Below are 19806 nucleotides of genomic sequence, written 5' to 3'. Positions count from 1 at the left end.
GGCCAGGCCTGGATTTTATTTGATGTTTATGTTTTATTTGATGTGACAGCAGTCATCCATGGGGGGCTGCTGTCTTTTACTTTCGTTTTATTTTTGGTAATAAAATGTGTTGAATCAGTGGCGCAAAAACTGGGTATGCGCTATATGAGGCGTATAGTGGCGCAGCACCATGGGGGCGCAAAAGCGATGGTAAAAAAATAAAAAAAAACAAATAATGTTTTTGGCATTTTCTATATGTAGCTGCTGTTGTCCGTTTCTAAATCATTTCTGCATTTCCTCAATGTTATATAACATTTTAGAGGACTAACAGGCTAGAGTAGGCGCCCTCAGGGTGTGTGTGTGTGTGTGTGTGTTCATCTGAGCCTCATTGGTCTGTCACTGATCGTCAATGTCAGAATATTTGAGATGACCAATCTAATCAAAGTAGGCGGGCTTTATGTTCACAGAAGCTGCTGAGCACGAATTTTAGAATTTTCAGTTTATGGTCAAGTGCGAGATAAGATGTAAATAGCTAAACTAAACATTTCATATTTGACAGTTTTTTAGGTCAGAAATGTTAAACGAATGACACAAATAATCAGGCAAACTAATAAACTTTTGTCTAATTTTCGCCAATTTGAACTGAAAATAGGCCTATGTAAAGTTACGCATGTAATGTAATAATGAGTTTACTGTCATCGTGAGGTGATAAGAAAAATTAACAAAGCCGTTTTCATCATGTTAGGCACAATATTAATAATGAATGTGTACATATTGAAAATTAATATAATACAATTTGTAGCCTTCAGCAAAAAAAAAAAAAAGCTCAGCTTTAGGAGGGGCGAGACAGGGCAAGATGAGGAGACAGAGAAATGAGGAGAGAGAAGGTATTAACAAATAATCTACTGCCCGCTAACATGGTTTTAAAGCTATTTCTTATACTTTTTTTGCTCTTCAAACATCTTGAAATGCACATCAGAGAAATAAAAAAATGTAACTCCCTAACAACCTCAAATTTAGGACCTCTTTGATTTTAAAGCCCTGTCTACGGCCCTGAATTAGGCATAATTCAGTAATCAGTAATGAATGTGTACATATTGTGAATGAATTTAAGAAACGTAGTTACCTAGATTTCCTAGTAGCTTTCAGTAAATGAATGCTTCTGAGAAAAATTCATAAATCAACCTATCAGTTGACTCTGTTTACTTTCTTTACTGACAGACAAGCGTGAAAAGCCTATATCAGCCTATATCAGTCAAACCTCAGCTTAAAGGGATATTTCGGCCAAAAATGATATTAAACCCATGATTTACTCACCCTCAAGCCGTTCGAGATGCATATGTCAATCATTTTTCAGATGAAAACATTTTCAGTTATTTTAGAAAATGTCTTCGATCTTTCAGTGGTTATAATGTGAAGCTATGGGGTCCACCTCATTCAAGTCCCAAAAATGTGCATGCATCCTTCACAAAAATAATCCATCCGGCTCCAGGGGGATAAACGAAGGCCTTCTGAGGGTAATCCGTGCAGTTTTGTCATAAAAATATACATATTTAAAACTTTATAAATGAAAATAACTGGCTTCCGGCAACGGTCGATGCGCATCCTACGTCATACGCCGGCATCATCTCCGTAAACGCGCGTCGACCGCTCCCGGAAGCCAGTTATTTTCATTTATAAAGTTTTAAATATGTATATTTTTACGACAAAACCGCACGGATTACCCTCAGAAGGCCTTCGTTTATCCCTTATCGGCTTGAGGGTGAGTAAATCATGGGTTTAATATCATTTTTGGCCGAACTATCCCTTTAAGGAGGGGAAGAGACAGAGCAAGAGAAAAACGAAGAGAAAAAGAGTGTGATGCTGATCTGATGAGGACAGAAAAATAATCAGTTGCCCAATGACATGGTTTTAAAGCTATTGTTATCCAATTTTTTGGCTTTGAAAACATCTTAAAATGCACATATGTAGATCAGAGAAATCAAAATCCCCAAAATTTATTCCAAATCCCCCTAACTAGCCTACCTCACATTCGGGACCTCAGTGATTATAAAACCCTGCAATATGTATGTTAATGACACTAGTTAATAGTGAGTATTAGACCCTAGACTAAAGTGTTACCTTTTTTTTTTTTAAATCCTAGAATCGCCCCTGTTTATTGGTCATATTTTTCACTAGTCTTCTGTTTTTATCATTATTTTTTATACAAAACTATGTAATTTATTTTGATTTAAAGGGGTGTTTGTCTTTTCTGCTTCCACTAGTGACACCAAACATAATAACAAAAATATTTTGCTGCATACCCCTCTGACACTGGGTAGTTGCGCCCCTGTGTTGAATGTTCGCCAGTTCCCGCCTCCTTCTTCCCACAACATTGAACCTCGTTACAACATGTATGGTAACTGATTAAACACTGGATTAGATCAGTAAATCAGGGGCCGTACCATGATGGTAGTTGAACAAACTCAGGGTTACAGAATTAGTTTTGAGTTGAAAAACCGGTAACACGTTAGAATAATGGTCCGTAGTTAACAAGTAGCTATGCAGGAAGTAATAGGGTATACAAAGTTGGGAATACAAAGTTACATTAGTATGCATAAATATGAGTACTTATGAGTTCACTCCTTCACCTAGAAGATCATAAACAAAGCGAATATAAACTGGGAAACACACGTTTAATGTCCAAAGCTTGTGTATGTGTGTGTGCATTTGTGTGTCTGGAATGTCACGTAGAAAGTTCCGTTATCTCTCTGGCTGAGAGAGAGGGTTTGGAATTCTTTTGAAGCTCGCCACAGGGGGAGCAGGAAGGTTAGTTTTAAGTCCTGGAGTGTCTCAAGGATCCCCTAAAGGTGTCACAAGGGCAGACCTAGAGGCACCAAAGCTGTGAGTTACAATGAATGTCTCACCGGTCTAAAAGCTCTCCTGAGAGAAAGCACATGTTATCAAGATCTAGTCCGGAATGAAAGAATGTGTCCAGAAACACAGAGTCAGAATTTGTTAATTCATAACAAATGAAAGAATGATTCATAGGCCAGATGCTACAACATGTTTACTTTAGTAATAATCAAATACCTACCAAGGAACTACCTTTGTACTAAATTAGATATTACTTACTGCTTAGTTAATATTGCTTCCATATTAGTTAATAGTATTAAGTTCGGTGTTAATGCAGTACTACCTATTACTTCCTGCATAGCTACTTGTTAACTACGGACCATTATTCTAAAGTCCAATCCAATCAGGTTTGTTGGTAACGTGACTATCGCGATGAACACCGCTAAAAGCAGAGCCACTTTCATGGTGCCTAAAATCCAGGGTTGGTGCAAACTAAACTGAAACACCTTGTTAACTTAAACCGGCTTCATCTACTACATAATCATTTGTCCCTGCTTTTTTTCTATAACAAATGTGCTTTATAACAGCCAGAGAAAAACAAATGTTAAGACGTGTAACGAGAGATTTCTGTATTGTGTATCTGGAAAAAACCCTCCAATGACACAAACATCGTCATTTAGCGTCATCAGAGGCTTTTTTGACCAGAGGCGAGAGACTACAGCCAGTAGGAGGAGCTCGTTCTGCATGTGTTCAACCCGCCCATAGGGGGTGCGATTTTTTTTAAGCTAAGCTAACAGGCTCTTGCTCTGTGGAGAAAGCTGAGTAGTGGGCTAACCACGATGGCGAAAGGTAGTTTTGAAGATGATATGGCAGAAGGGGATTTTGAAGATCTGGTGCATGAACCCGATGCCCGTGGCTGCCTGTACGAGCCACAATACAGCGATGAACAGATGCGGATGATGGAGGAACTAGAGGCGGCCGGAGCAGCTGCGGCTCAGGAGTGGCCTCGTAGGGCAGCGAAGCAAGTGCATTCTGGGAGTTGTTGTCTTTCATCCACATGTGTCAAAAATACATTTTCTGGCTTTTCTCAGTCTAGAAGGCTCCAACTTCTGAAATAATTTCACATGTCTACTACATAAATGACCCAATTTAAATACACATTCATCTTTCCAGCGGTGAAATATCCCTTTAGTAAAACTAACAGATGAATAAGAAAGAATGAGACCATGGAATGTGTCAATAACATGTACAATAACACACTGTTTCTGCTTCTGTTTCACGTCAGAGATGCAAATATTGTCCACCCTGAAAGTCTAAATGTGGACCTAAACAAATGAGTGATGAGGATGTGTTAACATGCAAATGTGTTCATGCTCTATAAACAAAGAACAGCAGGAGTATGACACAAAACACAATAAGAATTTTCTAAATAAGACTAATTCTTAAAAATGTAACAATGTTTTAATGAACACATTCCAGCCAATCACAATCAAGTATTTAGACAGAGGAAATAAAGACTAATTTATTCTGAAACAGCAGAAGATGAAGATGATATAATTCCAGTGGGATAATGAGTCTAATAATCTTTACTAACATTAGAGATGGACTTCAGGGGAATGAAAGCTTTCATGTCTTTATCTCGTCTCTGTTGTGAATGTGAGGGGTCTCAGCTTTCAGAAGAGGAAAAAAATAATTGTCTTCCCTTCCTCTTAATTTTGTCTTTTTTAATGCCCCAAACTCTCTCAATATTCAAACTCTCTCAATATTCAAGCTTTAAAGGCTCTCAGTAACCAGTATCACCAGTCTTCACTACTGAACTCAACCCTTCTCTGTTCAGTTCAAACAGCAACAGATAAAAGTGGCCCAAAACAGAGAAACTCAAACATGGGGTCTGTCCAAATACCCACACTTGGCCACTAGAGAGTATGTGCACGCAACAGGCTATAAGTGAGCACATTTTACTGGTGCAGAGACGAGTATGTGTATTTTGTCATTTGTACAACATTTGCAAATGCTTTTTATCATTTAGTTAAAAGCACCATCGATACTAGTAAATTGTGTTACATAGGCACTGCTGTACAGACACTTAGAGGTTTATTTAAAAATCAAAATAAACACTTGCATTTTTACAACACCATAAGTGTGTCAAATTAGGTAATCAAAAGTTCTACACACACTTGAACATTTGAGCCAAATACAAGGAAAACACTATAGACAAATGGTGAAGTGCAAAGATGGCAAGTGTGGATGGACGACGATTTCAAGATGATCAGGGATGAAACACGAGTTATGCAGTCCAGCAATATCATTAAAGCTGCTGTTTAGTTGTGAATGTTCAAATATTAATTTAGAATGTTCAAATAATTTTTTGATTCCATAAGGTCCAAATTATAGACTAATACTGACTGACACAGAAGTCAATATGCAAATAAAGGGAAAGACGAGGGTGGACAAATACACAAATAAGGAGGAAGTAAAATATGAAATAGGGGTTTTCAGAGAATATGAATAAATATGAAATATGAAAATTAGTTTTAGATTAATACACAAATGATGTGATGAGCTGAATGAGGGATGAGAGCAGATATAATAATAGCGTAGTGTAAATCTGCAGACAGAAACATCAGACTCAGGACAGAAACACACGACCTCTAAAGTAAGAACATGTTCATTCTTCAAACACAATTACACTTTCTGATGTTAATATTGTCTGAATGATTATGAACAGTGAATTCATGCTGCTGTTCAGATACTAAATGAAATTGTCATATTTTACTCCAAAATGAATCTGGGAATGTTTGATTTCTGAGTTTTTCTATGTGTTTCTTCCTCAGAAATGGACCAAACTCTATATTTGATTATTCTTCTCATTGGTGAGTGTGTTTGTTGTATTATTTATGGTTTATAGTTTCATCAGGTTTGACCCTGTTATGAAAAGCATTAAATCAAACGCTCTCTTTCACAGCTCTCTGCTCCGTATCTGAATGTGTTCAGCGTCAGTATCACTTTATAAACGAGAACAAGACCTGGACTGAAGCTCAGAGATTCTGCAGAGAGAATTACACAGATCTGGCCACCGTTGACAACATGAACAACATGAACGAGCTGAAGAAGAGTGTGAATGGTGGAGTTGATCAGTATATCTGGATTGGGCTGCAGAGGACGAGTGTTGATAAATGGCAGTGGTCTTCAGGTGAACCTGCGCTCTATCTGAACTGGAGACCTGGACAACCTGATGGAGGAGATGAGAGATGTGCTTACATTTCAAATGGAGAATGGTATGATTGGTCATGTAGTATCAGCCTGGCTTTCATCTGCAGTTCATCTAACAGTAAGTGCAGCTCCATACAATCACAATAAACATTCATTTATAAAAGATACACCATATTCTGTACTGTAAAATCTAATTAGTTAGACTTACTTAAAAGCATGCAAACCAATTGCCTAACTAAAAAAGAACCAAGAGTACTTGATAATATACATGGCTACTGGACAACCTGAAGGCAGAGATGAGTGTGCTATGATGAGAAATGGACAATTTCATGATTTCAAAGCACATAACATTATATACAATAATAATGAGCGTAAACAGCATACGGAGCTTTAGTCCTGACTGCTGTAGATTCATTTTGGCGTTGATAGTGTTGACATAGAAACACATAAATCCGAGTCTGAGGACGTGAACAGCTCCAGGTAGAATGTCACAGTTTGTCATCTCATAATTACGGTCACTCATGGTGTGAACGCAGCTTGAGCTCGTTGTTCTGGTTCAGGAGGAACTGTAAAAGACGACTGCTGTGTGTTTGTGGCGCTCCGTGCAGTTTTGTCGTAAAAATATACATATTTAAAACTTTATAAACGAAAATAACTGGCTTCCGGTGGCGGTCGGTGCGCGTTCATGGAGATGAATGACGTTGTGACGTAGAGCGAACGTAGAGTTTTGTTCTGCTCTCTGGCTGCGCTGTCACGCTCGTTCTACGTCACGACGCTTCCTGCGTTACGTCCTACGTCATAAGCCAGCAACCATCTCCATGAACGCGCACCGACCGCCACCGGAAGCCAGTTATTTTCGTTTATAAAGTTTTAAATATGTATATTTTTACGACAAAACTGCACGGATTACCCTCAGAAGGCCTTCGTTTATCCCCCTGGAGCCGGATGGATTATTTTTGTGAAGGATGCATGCACATTTTGCGACTTGAATCAGCTGGACCCCATTGCTTCACATTATAACCACTGAAAGATCTAAGACATTTTCTAAAATAACTGAAAATGTGTTCGTCTGAAAAAAGATTGACATATGCATCTCGAACGGCTTGAGGGTGAGTAAATCATGGCTTAAATATCATTTTTGGGCGAACTATCCCTTTAAGCAGCCCTAGAGGTCGATCGTGGATCAAATCGATCCACCATCAAACAGCGTATATTTTGTGCTGTTTTATGCGTTTGTGAGATGTTTTTTCCCCCTCAGTGCAAAACTTACATTTTACAGTTATATTCTCCATCTGTAAATGTTAGAAAGTCATGCAAATGTATCCATTTTACTGCTAATCTTCATATTGAACGAGCGCTGCTGCGCGCATGCGCGCCAAATATGAGCGCAATAATTCTGACTAAAATATACATTTTACTTGGAAAATTAATATGCAATATTTTATAACACTAGAAATATCTTCTAATTATAATAATTTATCTTTAGGATGTTGGATAAGTTGCAGTGAACTAGAAGTACTTCAGTGAACAGAAGTAGCCTAATTCGGGGAAGATTTTTTTTTTAAGAAACTAAATATATAAAGATACAAAATATAGTTTTGGGTATAGGACCTATGCTACTTAATAAAGATGACGTATACTTATTTAGAATGCTGAGAATTACAGCTTTTAATGCAATAATGTTTTGGAGAAAGCAAGAATCCCCAGTTTTAAATGAGTAGATTTAGTTTCTAAAGTACATTATGAAGAGGATAACATGAAATTAAGAGCAAATGTATACATTATGAAAAGATATGTGCAACTCTAAAATCAAAGAATATTCCATAAAATAAAGGAATATATATTAGCCTACATTAACTACATTTTTATATAACCCTCCCTTCCCTTTTATTTCTAGGCTAGTTATTTGTTATTTTATTTATTTGCTTATTTAATATTGAATATTTGATATTCAAATAATATTACTTGAATAACTATTAGGAATTATGTGTCATTATAAGAGTTTGATATAAATATGTGAATGTTAAATTTTTTTTAATATTTATTTATTGTTTTTTTGTCTTTCCCCCCTTAAATCATATGTAAAAGTGTCTAACTATGTACTTTTTGGTTATTGTTCTAATCATGTGTGTTGGTGGTTATTATCACAAAAGAAAAAAAGTAGAAGGAAAAATAAGGAATATTTATTGGGGGAAAATATGATGTCTTTAAAGGAACTGTCAATTTGTATAATTGTGTTAAATGTGTTTGAATTGAAAGACATAATAAAGTACATTTTATATATATATATATATATATATATATATATATATATATATATATATATATATATATATATATATATATATATGCTAAAATATTTGTTATTTGGACATTAGATGTGCCTTATTTAGAATTTTAAACCTACAAGTGTATTTTTATGATAGCAATAACTGTAAAGGGACTATTGTAATGGGGTAAATCAAATGTAGGCTAATATACTGTTACTAAGCTCAGATTCATCTTACCAGTTAAAATTCATACTGTGCTTTTGTAATTATTTATTTTTAATTTTGTGATTTTAACTTCTGCTTTACAAAGCTTTTTTTAGATTGTGTTCTAATGTTCTTAGTCATAAACATGTACTACAGCTGCCAAACAAACCAGAGAGAAATGTATTCATAAATATTTAAAACAATCTACAGTAATTAAATCTTGGGCACAAAACATTCAGCCAGTAAAAAAAGAAAACCTGTAGTATATATATTGTATTTAGGCCTATCTATCTATATATCTATATATGGGCGTTTCTTCAACTAGGGGCACTTTTAGGCTTGTGAAGTTGAATAAAAAAAACTTGTTCAAAAGTCACGTAACACAGTCTCATAATTTGTCTAGTATTAAGGTCTGTAAGAGGACAAACTTAGATTACAAGAGAATTTGTTAATATTTTACATTTTTTCCGACCTGCAATGAACAAATGTCATTTCCACCACATCTCTATATACAGCTGTTATTTAAAAACAGAATAACTTATGCCACTCAAGAATTGTCTAAGATCATTTTTGTAACTAGTTTTATCAGTTTTTCCACAATATACAATAATTATACATTTGTCAATGAGATAAATTAACTGCCCTAGGAACCAAATGGTGAACTGTACACCTGTCACACTCTGAAATTTAATATTGGTTTGGGCAAGAGCTTATTAGAAAATAAATAACTTGAATTTTTATATTAAGTAGAGCATGATCTCGTAAATTGTGGATACATTTTTAATGTGTGATGAGAACTTTTTAAATGTTTTTTTAAAAATGTGTGTGGTGATGGAAATGAGAGGGTGGTGGTGGAAATGACAATGAATTAACGTGAATGTAGAGACACAGTAATATTTAGAGAAATATTTATTTGAAAAACTCTTAAACTCATCACACTCAGTAAACTCAATTCACAAAGTCAATCTACTCTTGCAATCTATATCAATTGCACTTTGTAATCATAAATGTCATTTCCACCACATGCTGTCATTTCCACCACAGAGGGCAGTGTGGTGGAAATGACATTTCTGTAGTTTTTTGTGAAAAAATGGAAGATAGCTTCACTGATTAGCTTTGAATTAATACTTAGCATTTCATGTATGTAAAATACTCTTATTTAACTTAAAATTTTTAACTTTTTAAAAACACCCTTGAAGGTACAGCATGTTTGGAAATGACGTAGAATAAATATATTAACTGATCAAGCAATATTTACCTTGATTTTTCTTATTTTGTTCTTGATGAAAATTTTAAATTGCCTCCATGTCCAACATGTGCTCTGATGTCTCTATTTCCATAGAAACCACCTAAACAATCTTTCACACAAACCTTTTAAAGGAACATTACAGTGTTGTGGTGGAAATGACACCAATACTGTGCGACAGCTATATTTTGTATAAAAAGTAATATTGATGGTGGTCTCACATTAAATACTATAATGTATTTTAATTATTTTACTAGTGCTTAATTTATGTATATTAATAGTTACCAGATAAGTCATACTTTTAAACTGTATTTTCATTGTTGAAGTTAAAAAGTCTGGGTGTGCGACAAGGATAAAACAGTGATTTTGACACCTATAAGGAGGTTGAAAAGTATGAAAAAATCATAATAGAAAGGTAGTAAAAAGTTTTTAAGGAGGTTTTATTGTTAGTTTGAAAAAGAAATAGGATTTTGTCCAAAATTGTATGTATTTTTAAAAATATGACCAAAGTACATAAAAGTGCCCATAGTCTAAGAATCACCCATATATATATACAGTATATATAGAGGTCTATATTGTCTAATTTATCATTGTAGCCTTATTTAAGTTGATTTTCTGTATACTGTGTATTTATTTTTGGACTAATAGTGGTTAATAAAGTCCAATAATGGTATGAGAGAGTGTCAGTGGTAATATCATTGTGTTCTTGTCGGTCAGTGTTAGAGGATCTGTGTAACAGCTGAGGCTTAGCCTGACAGTTAGCCTGCCCTGGACCAGGCTAGTTTCCCAGTATAAGTTGCCAGGGTAACTGAGTTTGAACTATTTTAAGTTTGCTTTATGAAACAGAAATCACCACAATAAGCCTGGCTTGTATTCTAATCTTGTTTTATGGAACAACCCTCAGGCCTGAACTTGTGTTGTGTTTTGTTTTATTGTTTTATCTTTTACTTTCGTTTTGTATTTGTTTTATTTTTATCATTAAAATGTGTCATGAATGTTCGCCAGTTCCCGCCTCCTTCTTCCCATAACATCTGAACTTCGTTACATATAGCATGTGTTATACATAAAGATTAATCAGTATTTTGGCAAATGATGTGGGTATGTTCGAATGTACTTTTACAGCAATTGTTTAGAACATGTAAAACTGCGCAGTGTTATCACAACAATGAATTCGACAAATACAGTAACATCTATTTTTTTTTTTTTTTTTTATAGTTTATTTATCAGGGACAATGCAGCGCACATTATTACATACATAATTATCATAGACAAAGCCATAACAAAATGTGTAAATGTGTTGCATAAAAAGGTTTCTAGCCAATAGGCTAATTTGCAATCCCAGTCCCTGGTCAGGCCTTTCTAAAAACATATACCAAATATATAATTTATAAAAAACTACATAGTGTAAAATACACAATCATGCAACAAATACCTTATTTTACACAATCCCGACCACATTACACAAAACAACACATCACATCCAGCACAGACAATACATTACAACAAAAATGACTCAATGTCCACATATTTGATTTTCTTTCAGCCAGTGTTTCACCTTTCTATTAAATGTTTTCAGGTCGGTTTCTGTTTTTATTTCCGTTGGTAAATCATTCCAAAAATGGGTCCCTATCACTGAAAAACTTGACTGGCCAAAAGTGGTTTTGCGCCCCTCTGCTATGCAGTTGCCACCCACTGCTCTCCTAGTGGCAACTCTCCTTGTGTTTATTTTTGTTACAAAAGGACAGAGTACGGCTGGAGCTAGATTATTTGTGCATTTAAAAATCAACTTAAGAAAAGAGAACTTAATAAAACTGTCAAAATTTAAAAGCTTGTATTTCTGTACAATCAAACAGTGATGCCACCTAATTGGTTTCTGATCCATTATTTTCAGTGCTTGTTTGTATAATGATATGATGGGTTTGACTGTTGTCTGGGAGGCTTGGCCCCATACAGTAATACAATAAGATAAATGAGAAAGTATCATAGCATGAAAAAACAGCAAAGCTGCTTTGACAGGTACATGATGCCTAATCATTCTAAAACAGTTTAGGTTTGTCCGAACAGTCTTACAGAGTTTGTTAATGTGTATATTAAATTTGAGTTGGGAATCCAAAATAATACCTAAAAATTTAAATTCCTCAACTTCCTCTATGGCTTCTTGATCTATTTTAATAGTACATTTAGCTGTTCCTCTAATTGAGAAGCACATAGATACTGTCTTTTTGACGTTAAGCGTCAGATGATTTTCTTTAAGCCACTGGGATATACCCTCCATTTCCTTGGTAAGGGTCTCTGCTACTATAGTTGGTGTCCTAGCTGATGCATAAATTACTGTATCGTCAGCATACATTAGACAGTTGGCTGACTGACAGCATGTAGGTAAGTCGTTTATATATAGACTAAAGAGCAGAGGCCCCAAAATGGAGCCCTGTGGAATACCCATTGTGGATTGTAATGATGTTGAGAGTTCGGCGTTTATTTTAACACGTTGCTCTCTATGCTCCAAATATGATGCAAACCAGCCGATAGCATGTTCAGAGAAGTTGAAGGTGGTAAGTTTGTTCAAGAGTATGTTGTGGTTCACGGTGTCAAAGGCCTTTTTTAGGTCTATAAACACAGCTCCCACAACATTACCCTTGTCCAACTTACTCTTAATGTTCTCGGTAAGGTAGCAGTTAGCCATTTCTGTAGAATACCCTGCTCTGAATCCAAACTGTTTAGAGTTGATAAGTTTGTTACCTTCAAGATGTTCTACTAGCTGTTCTATGATAATTTTCTCTAAAATTTTGGATAAAGCCGGCAGTATTGAGATTGGCCTGTAGTTGCTTGCTTGATTCTTTGCGCCAGTCTTGAAAATCGGTGTAATAATGGCTTGTTTCCAACTTTGTGGGAATTTGCCCACTCTGATGGAAAGGTTTACAAGGTGGGTTACAGGTTTAATCAAGGCAGAACAGTGAGTTGTAATAAAGGCAGTGTCCAACCCAAATGCATCCTTTGCCTTAGATTTATTTAATTTATTAATAATTTTATGTACTTTTTCCTGACTAACCTCTTTAATTTGAAAAAGATCTGATTGGTCAGACTTTGTAGTCTGTGATAGGGTTGCTGGTTCAAAAGTCTCAGCAAGCTCCTCAACAGACTGAATAAAGAAATTATTAAATTCATTTGCAATAGCTGAGTTGTTAGTGCTGATAACTCCATTCACTTCCAACTCAGCTATTGTTTTTTGTTGACTAGGCTTAAGTTTAGTAAGGCTATTGAGGTGCTTCCAAAGGGATGCACTATTTCCTTCCGATTCCTCAATCAATTGCATAAAATAGGCTGTCTTTGCTTTACGCAATTCTCTAACTACTGCATTTCTCAATCCTTTAAAGATGAGAAAATCGGTATTTGTTTTGGAGAGCAGCGCTTTTTTCAATGCATAGTCTCTTTTTTTCATTAGCTGACGAGTGTCATTGTTCAGCCATGGTAAGGAGGCTTTTCGTTGCGTGCCTTTGAATGTCTTACTATATTTCCCAATCAGATTTGTGAGGTTTTTCATCAAAGAGTTACAACAATTTTCTAAATCATTCGATTGTAAAACATTATTCCAATCTAAATTATCTACATCATTTTTAACTTGTGTCAAATTATTTTTGGGGATACCCAAGTTCCCTGGTTTACTTTCGATCGTAAATTTGGGTAAACGCTGTTTAGTGAGTTTCCGTACAACCATGGTCATATTGTGATCAGAGAGCCCTGTTAGTAGATTATAAATTCTAATGATTCTCTGTGGTCTGTTAGTAACTATCAGATCTATCATAGTTTTACTCACTCGTGTGATCCTTGTTGGACCTTTAATCATCTGTTGAAGATTGTGTTTTGACAACAGTCTCTTTAATTTTTTTCTACGGCTTTTCTCTAGCCAGTTAATATTAAAATCACCAAGAAAAACAGATTCTGTACGAGTATTTACATATTTAAAAATTTTGTCTAAATTCTCATAAAATGAAACATCATGTGATGGTGGGTTATACAGCACTATAATGTTAAAATTCATCTTAGGGGATAATACAACATTTAAAGCCAAACATTCTAATGGTGTATCCAGTTTGATTTCATTACATTTCAGAGTGTCTCTAACATAGAATAGTACTCCCCCCCCCACCTTTTTTAGATGTTCTATCCTTTCTATGACAAATGTAACCAGGGACATCAATCATACTGGTCTGAATATTACTGTTCAGCCACGTTTCACTCAACGCTAAAAAATCTAAATTAGAGTCAGTTAACAGATGTTGGATCTGATCCCGTTTAGGCAATATGCTCCGAATGTTCAAATGTCCACCTAGAATACCCTTAGGTTTAGACATAGGCTCCCATATTACCCGTGCGTGATTTACAGTCTGAAAAAATCTGAATTCTCGTTGCTTCCTTACTGATTGGATACTGTCACCGTATGAAATTCCTGTTACCTCGGGAAAGACGTCCGTCCGTCCGGAGGTCAGCCGCTGCACGCGCAATCCACCCGCCGATGCACCCTCCGGAGAAAGGCCAACAGCAAATGGGCCTGGATTCAATTGTACGTCCCCAGACAGCAAAATCAAAGTCAAGAGAACACCAAAATCACGCCAATTGCAACCTCTCTGGTAATCCCGCTTTCTCAGCGTGCCGCGATGGGTGAGTTCAATTTGTTTGGTGTTCGAGCCGATGGCAATGTTTTGTTTGCTCGGCGTGCCGCGACGGGGGTGATCAGATTGTTTGCTGATCGAGTAGATGACAAAGTATCCATGTCCGAAGAAGTTTAATCTTGGTAATCCATTCGTATTTACTGACTGATGGTTGTCAGCCTGAGACAACTGTTTGTTTGCGCTTAGGTGTTGTCCAAGTGGCAACAACAGAAGCCAACAGCAAAGCAGAAATACGCAAACATTTCCTTCATCTCTATAATTATTATTTAACTGGTTTCTTTGTTTTGTTCTTAAACCAGTAACTATTTTAAAAAATGAGTTAGTAGAAAGTATTGGAGTGGAGCCTGACAAACCACCCAACATATCTGCCTCCATCTTTTTTTGTATATCATCTTTTTTTTGATAACCAATTTAATTAAACTGAAACAAAGTTCTAATTCAAGGAAGGAGGACAGGGTCGGCTTGCGGAGCTGTGGGCGTATTTATTTATAAATTAAAGAAAAACAACAACAAAAAGTCACGCACACAGCGCTGTAGCAGCAAAGTCCAAAGTCAAATGTAACAGCAATCGTGTCCTCGCGCTTCCCGCACTCGCGCTCTCAGCCCACAGATCTCCGCGTGTCTCTCTCCATGAATGAGGTTTCCCCGTCCCTTATATGCGATCTCTCCACGCCAATCACTGAAACAAGACACAGGTGTTTGTCATTTGCACTTGACCCACTTATGCCGAGTTCAGACTGCACGATTTTCAAAGTAATCGGGTCACTGTTCTTTTCACACTGCATCAGTATGGGTAACATTCAGGTGCTGGTGTGTTCACACTGCACGATGCATCGGCGACAGGAGGTTTCACACTGCATGACTTTCAGGAGGAAGAATCGCCGACAACTCCTGTCTGGTCCGCAAACTACTCGCAACCAAACACGCGCCAGAAGTTAAGGTAATAATGCAAAATCCCGCATGTGTAAGACCGCAGTTCTCGCGCGAGTTTGATATTGTTATTAAAAATGATAGCCTGCAAGAAGCTTGCGATCCAAATTGTCTGTGCACTGATTTGCAGCGAAAAGGAGAAAAATAAAAACATTATGCATGAGGAAATGGCTGGGAAGACAAAGGGAGCAATAACTGTGTGTTCTGCAAAGAGAGTTGGGGGTAAATAAATAATGTTGCAATGTGCTGCTGTTGCTGCTGGTCAAGCAAATGTTTGTGCTTTGTTTCTATTTGATATAATTGTAAATATATATATTAAAATACTGATATTGTGGCCTATAACTCCTCCCCGAACTCCCCGCTGCTCTGTATCTTGCTCTCTCATTGGCTGTCGGTCATCGCCGATGTAGTTTTCAGTCAGAACACTTTCACACAGCAGGATTTTGAATCGCCGACAGGTCCAGATATTTAGCATGCCGAATATCTCACGGGCGTCGGCGACTCGTCGGCGATTCTCTCTGATCGCGTCTTTGCTTATTCACACTGCGTGATTGTCACTCGCGTGAACGAGCGAGCCTATTATTTGCCTGTGATTTCGGGCATTTGTCGGCGATTTCTCAAAACCTGTCGGCGAGCCAAAATCGGGGCTAAAATCGTGCAGTCTGAACTCGGCATTAGGCTACGCCGCACCCGTCTCCCGATCCTCTCTCCTGTCACAGACTTCGCTAGATCACGCCCCCCTTGCCACATAAACTTTACTTTTCTTGTGGTTAATTCATTTTAACTAAATAAAAGCATGTCATTAAATGCAACATTTATAAAAATATAACTTTACCTCATCATGAACATGATTTTTCGATTCCCATCCCAGACAGCAACATAGTATCATCCCAGATCCGGCCCAAATCTGGTTCATGTGGATTTCGACACTATGTTGCTGTCTGGGATCTGACTGATTTACATCCACGGTGGAGTTGAAAACGACAGTTCCCATCATTCCACGCTCCTTCACATCGTCATCAAGCTACACCGGTGTTGTTGTTTGGAATGTAGCAAAATGTAGAAAATCTTGCATATTGTACCTTTAAGTGCAGAAAAATATATAAATCCAGAGGTTTTGTAGACACATTTGCAAATGTTTATATATAAAAAAAATGCTTAAAAAGAAAAATACACAAACTTTATGTATACTCAAAAACTGTTTGCAGATATTCTCTTTGTCAAGTATTCTAGGTCAATTTGTTTTTAAGCCAGATTACAAAACTACCACAAACCTATTGTTACAAAAATGATAATCAAGGTAAATTAATTTAAACAGAGAAAAACAGAGCAGTATTATTACTCACAACATCACTATGCCTCCTTTTCAGATATCTGAAAAATGCCACTACATTAAGCAGCCTTTCATGCTAAAATGCTGAACTGTTTTATCTTCAATCACGGAGGTCTGCGCAATCGGGCCGTTTTGTCTATGGTGCACACTAGGGATGTTTGGACCTCCAATATTATTATTATTTATTTTTTTAAAGAAGGTCTTAAACACTTTATTATCTTTTACCTCTATAGTTGTAGACTGGATTTAGTTTAAAGAAGATCTAGCCTACATTTCTCTTTTTCATTAATGGAGATATGGAAAATATGCCATGCTTTAGTTTAGTGGATGATTTCTGTCCCCTAGTGGAAAACAAAGACCTTTAAAAGGAAAATGACATAATGAAATTACCACTATAACCAGTAGATGGCAGCAGAGGACTCGTTTGCTCTTTAAAAAACAAGCTCTTTAATTAACAAAAGTTTATGACACTTGCACGTTTTGTCCATCAAGATCACAGATGAACACAACTTTTATGAATTTTGAAGCATAAATGCAGTTGCCAGAAGTAAAAAGCTAAAGTTTGGCAATAAACGAACTACACAATGGTCCCACAAATTCAAGACTATCATCACTAAAGCTTCTGACAACTCTTACAGTTTTTATCTAAAATCATTTTCGATGGAACCAGAAGTGCTAAAATGCTAAACTCTACAATTAAACTGATTTTAAAACATTGCTAAAGGACACATGTGGGAAAAAAAAATGTATTACAAAAATCTTTAAAGCTGCTAAAATTACCCAGAACTTGTTTTCTTCTTCTGGTCTGTGTTGCTGTGGGTCTATTAGTCTGCATTTACACTACAGCACTAAATGCTCAGGTTTATTTTGACAAATGTTTTGTCCCGTCCGTCGCTACGGTTATCACTGTCAATCACAGCAATTTCAGGAGTGACTGAGGAACAATGTAACGGATTCATCCCCGTAATTATATATTTTTTTCTTGGCAATTTGGCTTGCAGTTTTCATACTCTATGCTTTGCCTATCCTGTTTTATAGAGTGTGTGTGTGTGTGTGTTTAAGTTTCCTTTAAATTAATTAAAAAAATAATTTTTTCCTTACAAATTATATTATCAGCATAACAATTTGAGTAAATGTAACTGTGTAAAATATAATAACATAATTATTGTAATTCATGTAATTTATTAGTGAATATAGAACAGACTGTGGATAAATGTCACACTTTCAATGTTGAGTCAATTTCTGTGTAGAAAAAAACATTTTCTGAAAAAAGGAACAAACTGATTTTTTTGTTGTTGTTTTTCTTCATACAGCGAACTCAGGACTCGTCTCTGTCAATCAGAATAAGAACTGGAGAGACGCTCAGAGTTACTGCAGACAGAATCACATTGATCTGGTCAGTGTGAGGAACCAGAATGAGAGTCAACAGGTTAAGGATTTCATTAGTGGTCTTTTATTATCAGGATCACCGATCTGGATCGGTCTGTTCAGAGACTCATGGCAGTGGTCAGATCAGAGTAACTCCTCATTCAGAGACTGGAAGACTAATGAACCTGATAATGTTGGAGGTGTTGAAAACTGTGCAGTGATCAGACCAAACGCTCAGGGTCAATGGGCAGACTTCTCTTGCAACAACCAATTTCCTTTTGTGTGTCATGAAGGTGAGCAGATCCTCACAAACACACACAATCCATCCATCACCTCCAGATATCTTAAAGTTCACGCTACATGTCTGACATGACAGATTCCTCCACAGTGTTTGTTCTGCATGTTGTTTTTGATCAGTCTCTCTCTAGTTTTTGCTTGTGGTTTGTTTTGTGTCCAGATAAACTGATTCTGATCAACGAGACTCTGACGTGGCCTGAAGCTCTGAGATACTGCAGACAGAATTATACGGATCTGGTCTCGGTTCATTCAGAGGAGATGCAGGAGGAGGTGATGAATGTGGTTAAACGTGCGTCTACTGAGGCGGTGTGGTTGGGTTTACGTCACTCCTGTATTTTGGGCATCTGGTACTGGGTGAGCGGAGAGACCGTGTGCTTTCATAACTGGGCTCCAGGAGAGGAGAACTGTGTGTCTGGAGTGAGATCTGGAGCAGTTCAGTCTAGAGGAGATCAGCGCTGGATCAGCCGTCCTGAACACGACAAACTCAACTTCATCTGCAGCAGATCTTAGAAGTGAAGGATATGTTTGTGTTCTTACATAACTGGCGAATGTTTTTTTTTTTTTTTTTTTTTAACTGGCAAACACTTTTAATATTGTTTTAATCATCAGATAATGTGCTTATATCAGTACATGAAATTAATGTATGTCATTTAAAAGTATCATATGAGTCTTATTACTATCAATGTAATGTTCTTTGGGTATTTAAAATACTAATGTGCACTATATGTTTTAAAGACCCCATGACATCAACATGAGTTTTTATGTGTGACTGTTCAGTCAAACATACTTGCTGTTAAATAGAAAGTAGAAGATCATGATTCGAGGATGTGGCTCAAAGTATATCGGCTGTTTAAAATAAAATAAAAGCAAAGCACAAGCCACGTCAGATGATTTCATGGGATCTTGTTATTCTGGTGGTGTGGCTTCTTTCTTCTCCTCACTCCTGTGTTTTACACGAGTCATATATTTACTAATTACTTGTTTAAAATATGATTGTGAGCATCTATATGTGTCTCAATGAAATGAAATATGTTTTATTCTTAAAGAGAAAAATAAAGTTGAGTATAAAGTATCTTGCAACCTGTAATGTGTGTTCAACAACACCAGCTCAAATACAAATATTTACAAACAGCATTTTTGTGTTGTGACATTTATAAAACACAAATATACAATTTCAATTTAAAAAATGTTGAAAAATGTAAACATTCTTTCAACTTAATTTTTATTAACAACTCAACATTCTACACTGTAAAATCCTCAGTGTTAAATGGAAACTGAATGTCTGTATGGCGATAAACTTCTGCTACAGGTTCCACAGTCCCAACTGAAGTGAAAAGGCGATCGGTTCGATAGTCGGACCAAGGTTATAGAATAATACCGCTGTCCTTCCGCTCTGCCCCGACTCTGAGTGCTTTTAAAACAGCTTTGAAGAAGTACTTTTTTATCTTGGCTTTTGAGTCT

General features: G+C 36.5%; 1 protein-coding gene across 1 annotated transcript; it reads left to right on the top strand.

Moving 5' to 3' along the window:
* The first annotated feature begins 5426 nt into the window (after positions 1–5426).
* Positions 5427–19478, top strand: LOC311079174 (C-type mannose receptor 2-like). Its single transcript, XM_084108386.1, has 5 exons — positions 5427–5470; positions 5649–5687; positions 5780–6145; positions 17994–18341; positions 18506–19478. The coding sequence occupies exons 2-5, from the start codon at positions 5651–5653 to the stop codon at positions 18853–18855; spliced, it is 1101 nt and encodes a 366-aa protein (XP_083964512.1). The 5' UTR covers positions 5427–5470; positions 5649–5650; the 3' UTR covers positions 18856–19478.
* The last annotated feature ends 328 nt before the right edge of the window (positions 19479–19806 follow it).

This window comes from Abramis brama (assembly GCF_963993115.1).
Source record: "Abramis brama genome assembly, chromosome: 3".
Taxonomy (NCBI): Eukaryota; Metazoa; Chordata; class Actinopteri; order Cypriniformes; family Leuciscidae; genus Abramis; species Abramis brama.
This window is presented reverse-complemented; position numbering and strand designations above follow the sequence as displayed.

What these genes read in the sequence shown, in the direction of transcription:
- LOC311079174 (XM_084108386.1), top strand. Translation starts at nt 5,651, where the DNA reads ATGGACCAAACTCTATATTTGATTATTCTTCTCATTG. An exon ending in TTTGATTATTCTTCTCATTG is followed by an intron (nt 5,688 to 5,779) that starts GTGAGTGTGTTT and finishes TCTCTTTCACAG; the next exon opens with CTCTCTGCTCCGTATCTGAA. An exon ending in CATCTGCAGTTCATCTAACA is followed by an intron (nt 6,146 to 17,993) that starts GTAAGTGCAGCT and finishes TTCTTCATACAG; the next exon opens with CGAACTCAGGACTCGTCTCT.